Here is a 10,773-nt window from a genome sequence, read left to right as displayed (position 1 = left end):
GCCACAGTATTATGCCAGTTCTTTGAGAGCTTTCTTTTTCAACTAAAAAAACCTTTGTTACCAATGTCTTGAATTTGAACGTAATCAGTGGGTTATAACTTCATATTATAGAAGATCTTTCATTCAGTTTGTCTCACAAACTAGTATTAGTTCAAGAATTAAATGCGAACAGATGTTTGAAGAGTGGTTGTCAAAGGAAGAAATGTGAAGACCTTGGAAAAGAGGAGTATGTATATATATCATTGACGTTTTCTAGCTAGGCTGTAATGCAGATATTCTTTGTGAGTTTGTAATTGTTCGGATAAAAATTGCCTAGTAGCTGCTGCTGTACATCACTGCTTTCCTTCTGTGAGAAGGAGAGAAAAATGTGATTTGTCTTATACCTATTGATCCAGTCATTTCACATTATTTTTTTCACCATTTCAATCGTCCTTTTGCTCTGTTGCTCGGTGTAATTTTAGCTAGAGCAGTAGTAATCTAGACATGCTTATTTTTTATATTTTTACTTAATATTAATACTTGTATAGCGTATGTTCTGTACATATATTACTAATAGCATGGTGTTAATGACCCTCAATTCTTTTTCTTACCTTGGGATGATAGAGGCTGAGTTGCATCTGAAGGCTTCTTCCATTACAGTGAACACCATGCAGCAAGTGAACGATGATTTAGTAATGTCATGCACAAATTAAAATCCATGTTTAAAGTCACATTTTATTTTTTTCATGTATGTTGTTACTAAATTTAAGATTTTTTGTGTTCCTCAAAAGTAATTTTCTGTTGTTTCACCTGCTTTTGGATTATGCAATTTTCCTATTCCCAATTTATTGGATTGCAAAGAAATCTGTATTTCATTTTCAAGTAACATTGTAAAGTTTCTATCCCTTAGATTCCACATCAAATTCCTTCACTGTGATTTCCTTATAAAAATACCAAGTGATGCTCATTATACAAAATTACTAGAATGTAGCCCATTCATGTATAAAATAATTATGAAAAAGTTGTTATTTGAAAATAACTAAACCCTACAATGTAGGGGAAGGTACAAGATGTGCTACTGGTCAAAGTTGGGGTAGGGTTTTTGGTCTTTCATTGTATGAAAGTTCTTTGTATCTTTGAGGGTTCATCTGTGGCTATAATTCTATAATGCCAGCTCCTGGTATGAAGATAGCATACTTCCAAAAGTATTGCTGAATTTATTATAAGGAACGGTGTAGTGATTTGGTTTAGTGCAAGGATTTTGTCATCCTACAAAATTTGAGGTGAAAAAGTGGATTATTTTGATTTCCATCTTTCAATGCAATTTAATACAGATAGTAAGTAACTATAATCCAAATGTTCTCTTCTGTCATCTTACTAATAGTTTTAATATTAATGATAAGACATATTCCAGTGAAATTTTAATGTGACTGTTCTTAATATAGTGAGGCAGTTTTACTGTAGGATGCTTTACTATACATTACTATCTGTGCTGTTAGAGTTAGAAAATTACTTTGTATAATGAAGAAATTTAATTTATAGGTAAGAAACATTTTCAATTCCCCTTCCACCTCTATTTTGAAATGACTGTTTCACGGATTCTGTTATGCTTCTAGGCTGGTCTTTCAGTGCTGCTTTCTGTCATTTTTCTGATACACACTGCTATATTGAGTTGGAAAGTAGTTGTCTACAAAAGCACTTTCAACTGAGTATTATGCCTGCTATGTTACATTTTTATGACAATGCCTATGGCATGAAAAAAAAAAAGAGAAACAAAAATGAAAAAAAATTGCACAGTGCCACCAAATTAGCCTTTTTACTAGTTTTTTCTATTTGTTCAGACATTTCATAGTCAAATGGTTCCTTTTGGTCAAGTGCCGGTATAATTGAGTTTAGAGTGTTTCAGTGCACTGACCTGTAAGGGTTATACAAAAATAGAGGAGAGAGACTTTTTCTCTCATGAGTAGGTTCTGTAACAACAGCATGATCAGTCCCTGAAATGTAAATACCTTAATTCTAAATATTCCTCATTGCAAGTGGGACGCCTTTATAATTTCAATTTAAAGTTTTTAAAACATCTCTCTTCTGTAACTCTATTTCCTCAAAAATAAATAATTCCTATCACATAAGCATTCTGTATCTCAGCGCCTGTTTCCCAAGCACTCATCTCTTTCTAAATGTTGAATTGTAACAGAGAAATCTGTAGCATAGTTTTATTAATGACCTTGGCAGCAGACCATGTATAACCTTTATTTATTATGTTCACTTTCAGTTTTTATATTGGCATTCTCTGTGATATTGTTGGTCTTTGGTCTGTTCACCAGCTCTGTTGGGAACTGGAGATGCACACCTTAAGATGTTCCCCATAGCGCCTTGCACCACTCGGTTGTCTCCAGCCTGTCCTTCACTGTCAAGCTCCCCATCTGTCTCCATCTGTATTTGCTTATGGGTATCTCAGATTAGGCATCAGCACTGTTCTTTCTTCACAGTTCTTGATACTATGAATATCTTCAGTGAAAACAGTGGCTTTATGTAGTTCTGTTTCGTTACTGCCTTTTTTCGACTGTACTTCAAATGTCCTATCTCTGACCATACAACTACTGGCAGTGCTACAGAACAAAAGTTCCTGTGCTTTGGAAAGGTGCAAAATATTGTGCATCAAATTGAGCGGTCTGCGTTTAAATGTCGTAATATCAGAAAATGTTATTATTAAGAACAATTTCTGTCTATGCTATCTGAAGACAGTTAAAACTGGTTAAGACCTGCTTATTTCCCATGTTCCAGCATGAACAGTTGTCCATGTCACAACCCCATCGTTATTTGTGTTCCTGCTCGTGGCTAATTTTCCATGTCAAATTCCCTTGCAGATAACATACCTTTCCCCTGGGCTTTATTTCTTTTTCTGTTCTGTCTGTTCAAGACAAGTCTTTACTAGCTTGTCGGACACTCATTTTACCTCTCAGTGTAGAGGGAAATAACTGCCATCCTGTCAGCTTCAGTCCCTTCAAAGTTTCTTGGAGACAGCAAGCATACGGAAAAAAATGAAAATGAATTGCCAACTAACGATCATGTTGTTATGAAATTTTATCAAATGCCTCAGAAGTGTTTCAAATTTACAAACAAACAAATTTGTTACAATTAGAATACCAAGATACGTAAAGAACTATTAATATTCTTGCCTTAATTTGTTCCTCTGTCTACTACTTACATAGCAGTACGATTTCTTTCTTCACCAGCTGCTGTGGTGTCATATCTGCTGTAAGATTTTTAAGAGCATAATTGTACGTTATACACAATTTTCTCATAAGCTTATACTTACATGCTTCATAGTGATTCGTTTGCTAGTCTATCTTGTGTTCTTTAAGTTGTCTTAAGACAGATTTATAGTCATGATTCTCTTATGCAGTGGAAGTGTTTGAAACCTTCAACATAAGGATTTAGGTACAATGTTAAGATACGTGTAACTCTCAAAGAAATCTTTGTCTGTCAGTAGTGTAGTATTAAATGAAAATTGCCTCTTATAACAAGCTTTAATCACACGAGCTGAATCCCCAACAGCAATGATGCAAAATTTCCAGTAAGAAATAGAATTATTTAATTTCATGGTTGTTGCATGCCAACAGTTTGGATCCCAGTAGAATAGTCTCAGTATAAAGATTTATGGTTTTTCTCTACAAGACTGGAGATACTTATTTTGCAGCCATATGTTGGATAGTGATCTTTTGAAAAAAACAAGTTCCGTGAATAGTATCTTAGTAAGGTAGGCTGTCAGTGTAATCATTTCCATTTGATATAATTGCTAAAAAGAGATCTGTAAAACAATGGAACAGGTGCATCTTTTAAAAGATTAAAATTATCTGTTTCGTGTGACTTAGAATGTGCAAAAGTCATGGTAAGCAGGAGTGGAAATGTTTAGTTTTAGTGTCTTTAATTAGTAATTGGGGGTTCCTTTGCAGTAAGGAAATTTAAGTATGTATTTACCATGTTTATTTAAGGAAAAAAAACTTATTTCCATAAACATGAAGAACTTCTAAATTATAATGCAGTTTGTCTGTTGTGTGAAAATTTTTGAATGATCGATTAATAAACATGTTTTTGAAGCCCATCTGTCGACTTTGAATTAAACACCTTCATAACAGATCTTACCAAAAATGAAATTAGTTCACCCAAAAAAAAAAAAAAAAAAAAAAAAAGTTCCACAGTTTTTGTCTGAAATATTTTGTACCTTTCCAAACCTTTTTGTACTACAGAACAATGTCGGTCGTTAAGCATGTCCACCCAAAAAAAAAAAAAAAAAAAAAAAAAAAAAAAAAAAGTTCCACAGTTTTTGTCTGAAATATTTTGTACCTTTCCAAACCTTTTTTTGTACTACAGAACAATGTCAGTCGTTAAGCATGTCCACGTCTAAACTCTGCAATGTGTTAAATCCTTGGAAGGGCGTCAGATAACAGTAGTTCTTAGAACTGTGTGCAAGTTAATGCTCTATTGCATTTTCCTAGAGATAACCCATGTTTAAATTCATAAATAATTCAGAAATACTTAGAAAAAATATGATTCATTGCACAGTATGCAGCAGAGGCTGATGAGAAGTGACTACTTCCTGCCATTTCCACAAGGAGAAATTGAGGTTCTGTAATAAACTTAATCGTATTTACAGCAGGATAAATAAGCAATTGAATTTCATTCAGGTATTTCTTTCCATTTTTGATGGATTTGCTAAGTTTGCATACCTGGACTCCTTGTGTTTGCTTGTATGCATGGAGAGCATTGTGAATCCTAATTGAAGAAATATTTGCATATTGATATTCACACAAGGAAATTATAGCAGAATAACTGTGTGCTCATCCAGGCACCTGACTCCTGGAGCATATATTCTGAACATAAACAGCATTCAAGGCCCTCTGAAGCCTGTAGATACTCCTGTCCCTTCAGGACAGCTCTTTATGCTTTAACTCTCACACCTGCTTACACGCACACGTATATATTCCTGTAAATACATACCTAGTTATATAATTCAAAATTTAAAAAGATAAATCCAATAAATTGTAGAATTTTCAGGAAAATGATTGAATCTGGAAGCAAAGAAAAGGATAACTTCGGTTAATTTGTGAATATTAGTCAAAGATAGTTCTTAATTGTTCAAGTAAATTATTAACAACCAGGTCTGTAAGAACTATTCTGCAGTAAGCTGTGCGTTATCCAGAGCAATGAGGGACAGCAGAACTGAGGAAGGAGCCAGTTGGTATGGACACTGTGTGTTTCTGGATGCGTGCGGTAGTTTATGTCCAGTCGGATGTTTTGTGCAATACGGACCTGGCTGTTAGAGCTTCTAGATCAAAACGGACCCTAAAACAATATGGTGCAAATACAGCGCCTTAGGAGATAAGCCTTGCTGGACTAAGCTGGCTATGCATGGATCCAGCTCAAGTGTTCCCTCGTTACTGCACTGTGGGTGGTAGTTGGTTTAGTAGGATATTAATATACCATTGGTCTATTATGCCTGTTGTTTTATTATTCAAGAAATTTAGAAAGGACTCTGGAATGAAGATTGCAGTGATAATAACAGGAATTGAAGATGCAAAGCTGTAGTTTTAAACTAAAAAAGTACTCAGGATGTTGTAAGTGCCATGGCAGAGTACTGTTGACTCGTTCCGTGAAGCTTCTTGTTTAGTTTGTAGAATCACTGTTGTCATTTGTGTAGCTTTTCAGAAGATGCTGGTAATCTCTTTGATAGGTTAGTGTGTTAACAGCTGACATTATTAATTTTGCCATCTTAATTGGATCATTTTAGATGTTCAGCCAACTGGTCAGGCACACAGTGTGAGAGGCCAGCTCCCAAAAGCAGCAAGTCTGACAATATCAGTACAAGTAAGTACTTCCAGTAACTGCTATCGCTTGTCAAATTTGGCTCAGTTTGGAAATTGTAACCTTGTGATATTTTAGAATGTGAGTTTGTGTCATGCAATGTGCTGGTTACCTGTTCGTTTGGTTTGGTTTTTTTAAAAAAAAACAAAACAAAACACACGAACTTAGATCTCTCCCAGGTTTTTGATTGACATTGTGTTTCATGAGGTGGTTCAGATACAAGCTATATGCAATACACTCACTGCTTCAAGGCTAGCCTGCACTTTTCTTAAAGAAACTATATCAAGTGGCAAGCGCTTGGTGATACCACCGCTGTGCAGAGAACTAGTACGAGACCTCTGACCATTTAAGTCCTACTGAAAGCATCAAAAATAGAGTTGTAACTAGTTCATAACTTTTGCATTGGCTGTCTGCAGAGGTTTGAATTTTACCTACTGTGAAAATCATTCTGAAAGTAAGAATAGCTCCTGTCGTATTTTGTAAAACACGTCTGTGTGCATAAAAGGATGGTATCGCTACACTATTGGCAGTTTAAACTGGACAAGGTTCCCCGCGGTGCATTGAGTATGCTGATGGTACCCTGCTGTACGTCGTTGTCACATTTAATCCAACTGGAGCAGCAGAATAAATCACCCACTATTTAGGTTAGCTTGCTGCTTAGATGAAATCTTTCTAGTGATCCAGACAAGTGAAATAGCCCTTACAAGCTGGAAATGGGCAAAAAAGCAGCCAGAACCTAGATTAGTGTTTCTCGTTGAGGGAATACCCGCTACAGTTGGGGAAATAGGTGTTTGTAATGAGTGGCCTGCTGCCAGACCCCAGGCTGCACCATGCTCACCAGATGGCAATGCATGCCTGGTGGACTGGTTTTCAGGGGTTTTTTTCTTGAATGTTTACCTGCCATGACAAAATGAACCTTTTTTTTTTTTTTTTTTTCCCTTCTAAGTAGAACTTCACCTAGTTATTTATGAAATATTATCTTCAAACAGCACAGTTGTAATGTCCTTCACATGCTGAATCTCCATAGGCTGAAGTGTACTCGGGATGCTTCAAGTTTTTATCCACTAGTACTTTATTTCAGGCTTCTGGCAACCTGACTACGCTTTCAGTAAGCCCTCAGGCAGAATTCAAGGCATCTTTTCCAAATCTTTGTTTAGATTGTGTTTAGTGTAGAGCAGAGACTGCCAACAGCCATTTTTTTTTAATAAATCAGTAAATGTAGCCAATGAAACAACCAGCAATATCTTTGTTTTCCACCAGTTAAGGACTGTGATAATAAAGGAAATGCATCTCATTCCACATTATACTGGAGTCCTGTAGTTTATAAGGGCCAGTTTTCTGTAGTGTAAAAGTATTTGTTGCATGTATTTCTTTATTACCAGATACGTACATTAAACCTGAGAAATTCTTAGGAGGGCACAATTGCTGACCTTATTTTTGCAGGTAGTCTCGTTTCAGTGAAGTTATCTGCCAAAATGACATTAAGCCCATTTTCTTCCCTGTTCCCTCCTCCCCTTTAACATTGCTGGCTGATCTGTGCACTGTTGTTCTGCTACATTAAGCATCGTTGTAGTTTCCTTGATTGCCTATACCAACATCACAAAATTATTGGCTCTCGAGTACAAGGATGCACCAGCCCTCTAGGAATGAATATTGCTTACTACTTTTCGTTTTCCCCCAAATAAAAGTAATAAAAACATATAAATGTTAATAATGGAATTTTTCAATCAGAGCCATTCTTACTGAATATTTTAAATTAGTAGTTGCATGAGTTAAATAAACTACTGAACATGGTGGCAGATAAGTCAGTGGCTGTGCCACTCCAGTCCCAACTGTTCAGCAACTCCACACACAGTCATATGGCATTGCTTCAAAAGAGGGCAGGGAATTAGTCCAAAATATATTGTATCCAGAAGCAGGAAGTTCCAGATTTCTTGATAAAAGTACTTGTGTATATACCATTACCTGTAATTATATATTTTTTTTAATTGATCAACATTAAAATCTCAAATCAGTGAAGCTCATCACATGAAATTGCATTTGTTGGTGAGCAAAATTATTCTTTTTAAATCAATCTAACTGTTTTACACTTGTGAAGAAATTATTCGATGTGGCTGTGGATATTCAATGATATTTCCTTTTCCTGTTTTAGGAAGCATTGCAATCATTGTTCCTCTTGTTTTACTGGTGACTTTGATCACTACTCTGGTAATTGGACTATTTCTTTGCAAAAGGAAACGAAGGTAAGTAGTTTTATACTGAAGTATGAAGTAAAAAAAGTAAATCTTCGAAGTATGTGCATCGTTTTTGAAATTTTTGAAAAAAATCACTTTATGTTGAGCAGATAGTGGAAAAAAAAATCAAAACAAACAACCCAGAACTTGTTTCTGGAATCAGTGAGTTAGTTACGCTTTGGTTCTTGCTGGAAAAATAATTTCTATTATTTATATTTATATTCCATGTACACTAGATAAGAAAATATATTTCTTTTTCTTATCCACTTTGCTCAATCCTGCCAAGGCTGTATAAGTCTTAATAATTTTATCCAGGGAACTTAGTACACAGAACTAATATATTTCATTGAAACCAGGTAATTAATATTGTTCATGTCTATAAATACTTTCAGATAGAGCCTGTGCAGAATTTACAGTTTATAGTTACAGTTCGACTTACTTACTTTGATCAGTTCTTTTCAATTTTATATAAGCTACAGTGAAGATGTAAATAATGATCAAAGTATCTACTGTGAAGTGCCAAGCCTTGTCATCATTACTGTATTTCTTTAGTATCTTGCATCTAGTATCTTTTGTTCTCTTGAATTCAGCTGCCTTAGAGCTGATAATGAACTTTAGGGGGTATATTAGACTTCTTGACTTTAGCCATTTCTTCAAAGGCCATGTTGGGTGGCAGGGGAAGTAAGGTTGTTTCTACTGTTTGCAGACACCTGCAAGAGCTGATAACTTTCTCGTGTTCAGAGAAACGAGGAAGTGATGTTAGTGGCAATGAAGATTTATCAAGGAAAGATTCCAAATAATAAGGATGTGGCCAACTAAGGAAGACCTGGACTGTTCAGTCCTCTAGACTAACAGAATCTTTTGAGTTACTATCATCTAGCATCATGCATAGCATCCCCCTTCCAACTGGGGGGTAACTAGTAAGCATTAATTTTTAAATCCTTTTTGAAAAGCCAGCAAGATAAATGTATTCCCTGACCATACTGTTAGTAACACTGACCCTGCCAGGGTCCATGGATGTCAGCACATGCTGCTATACCTAAAGACCAAATTTAGTGATGGCCAAATCCCAAGAACCTGTTACTGGTCTGTAATTTAAGTGGAATAAACTATTGAGAATAACTTGTTAAATAATAGATCTTCAGTAGAGAAATAGAACTAACATCAATAAGGAGCTTTTTTTTTTTTTTCTTAAAATTATACTTGAAAATGTATTTTAAGGTTTTTTTATCTATTGAAAGACTGTCAAGTATTAAATTAGGTATAGATGTTCAACACTTGTATGCTACAGATAAGTGCTTATTTTAGGAAATGTTTTTTCTATGCCATTTCTGAAAAATACAGATCCTTTAGTGTACTGGATTTCAGACCATGACTGCATTTTTCTCAACAAAACAAGAGGACTGGATTATTATCATCCTGATTTTATATATTATATTATATATTATTCTCTTGTAATTCTAGAGAATATATTGCGTTGGGAAAAATTACCCTCTTGAGGTTATTTCAGTTGCTCAGACTAAAATCACCTCCTTACCTCAAAGAAATTAATTCAGTGACTAAGACAATTCAACTCAATCACTTGTCTTTACTGATATCTTATTCAAGGTTAAAAATAAGACTCTTTTATTAAAGTTGGAAAAATTCAAGTTGAACTTCAGGGAGCTGGCAGGGAACACAAACTGGAACTATGAGAAATTCATACATTTTTAATGCATCGTAATGAAACCATTTGCTTGTCCTCAGATTGCAACTGACTTTGGGCAACTGATTTCAAATGAAAGGGAAATGAATGAGCAAGGGGACTTCCATGCGCTCCATCTTCATTACAGCAGGGAGTCTGCAATGAATTTGGAAGGCTTGCCTTGAGAAGTGAGGGAAATCTGGAAACAGTAAGGGCAAGTGAGGGTTATAGACAACGAGTAAGCACTTTGTATTAATTCATACCACTACAGCCACATTGAGAAAAACAATAAAAAGCTGCTTCCAGTTTATGCAAGATGTACACATAGGCTCAGATTGCACTTGGTTTGCAGAACGCAAGGATTTTCTCATTGTATCTGCAGGAAACACTTTTTAGTCCTATTGGTCTTAATGATTAAAGAGAAATAAAATAAAATGTGTAGTATTTTAGGATGAAGTATCCAAGAAATTACTTGAAAATTCACTAACTTCTTTTTTTGTGTGTGTTTATGCATTATAGGACAAAAACTATCAGAAGACAACCCATTATAAATGGAGGAATCAATGTAGAAATTGGCAATCCGTCATATAACATGTATGAGGTGGGCCATGATCACAGTGAAGGTGGTCTTTTAGCCTCAGATTTTACCGTAAATGCAGAAAAGGTAATTTTTTTCTTTTTCTAATGGCAAAATCACTACCTATTCTGTCTCAGAAAGGCTTTGACTTTAAATGTAAATAATAGAAACATAAAACAAGATGTTTAAATTTAGCTATAAAATGAATATAAAGGCAAGTTAGACTTTATTACAATAAAATTCATGTGCATATTAACAGCTGTTTTGCAGTCTGATGCTTGCTGATGGACAATATTCCTTGTGCTTGCATTTTACCCAAACAGAATTAAAACTAAACTACAAAATGAGTGTTTGGTCATGGACACATCTGCTTAAGTTGCTAAGTCATAACCTATTTTTTAGTCTAGTTGCAAATACTGAATGGAAATGTGTTA

The 10,773-nt window shown here is 35.1% G+C and overlaps 1 protein-coding gene across 1 annotated transcript in view; it reads left to right on the top strand.

Moving 5' to 3' along the window:
• The window catches only part of LOC104464246 (low-density lipoprotein receptor-related protein 1B-like), a gene marked incomplete at its 5' end in the record, with an annotated part of 28,689 nt that overhangs the window by 13,944 nt on the left and 3,972 nt on the right, over window positions 1–10,773 (top strand). The window contains 3 exons of the mRNA XM_010076899.1: window positions 5,771–5,847; window positions 7,997–8,087; window positions 10,282–10,426. Coding sequence (XP_010075201.1) covers window positions 5,771–5,847; window positions 7,997–8,087; window positions 10,282–10,426 — 313 coding nt within the window. The remainder of the gene's footprint in view (window positions 1–5,770; window positions 5,848–7,996; window positions 8,088–10,281; window positions 10,427–10,773) is intronic.

Source organism: Pterocles gutturalis, unplaced genomic scaffold, assembly GCF_000699245.1.
Source record: "Pterocles gutturalis isolate BGI_N339 unplaced genomic scaffold, ASM69924v1 scaffold733, whole genome shotgun sequence".
NCBI lineage: Eukaryota > Metazoa > Chordata > Aves > Pterocliformes > Pteroclidae > Pterocles > Pterocles gutturalis.
Note: the sequence above shows the minus strand (reverse complement) of the source record. Positions and strands in the feature narration are given on the sequence as shown.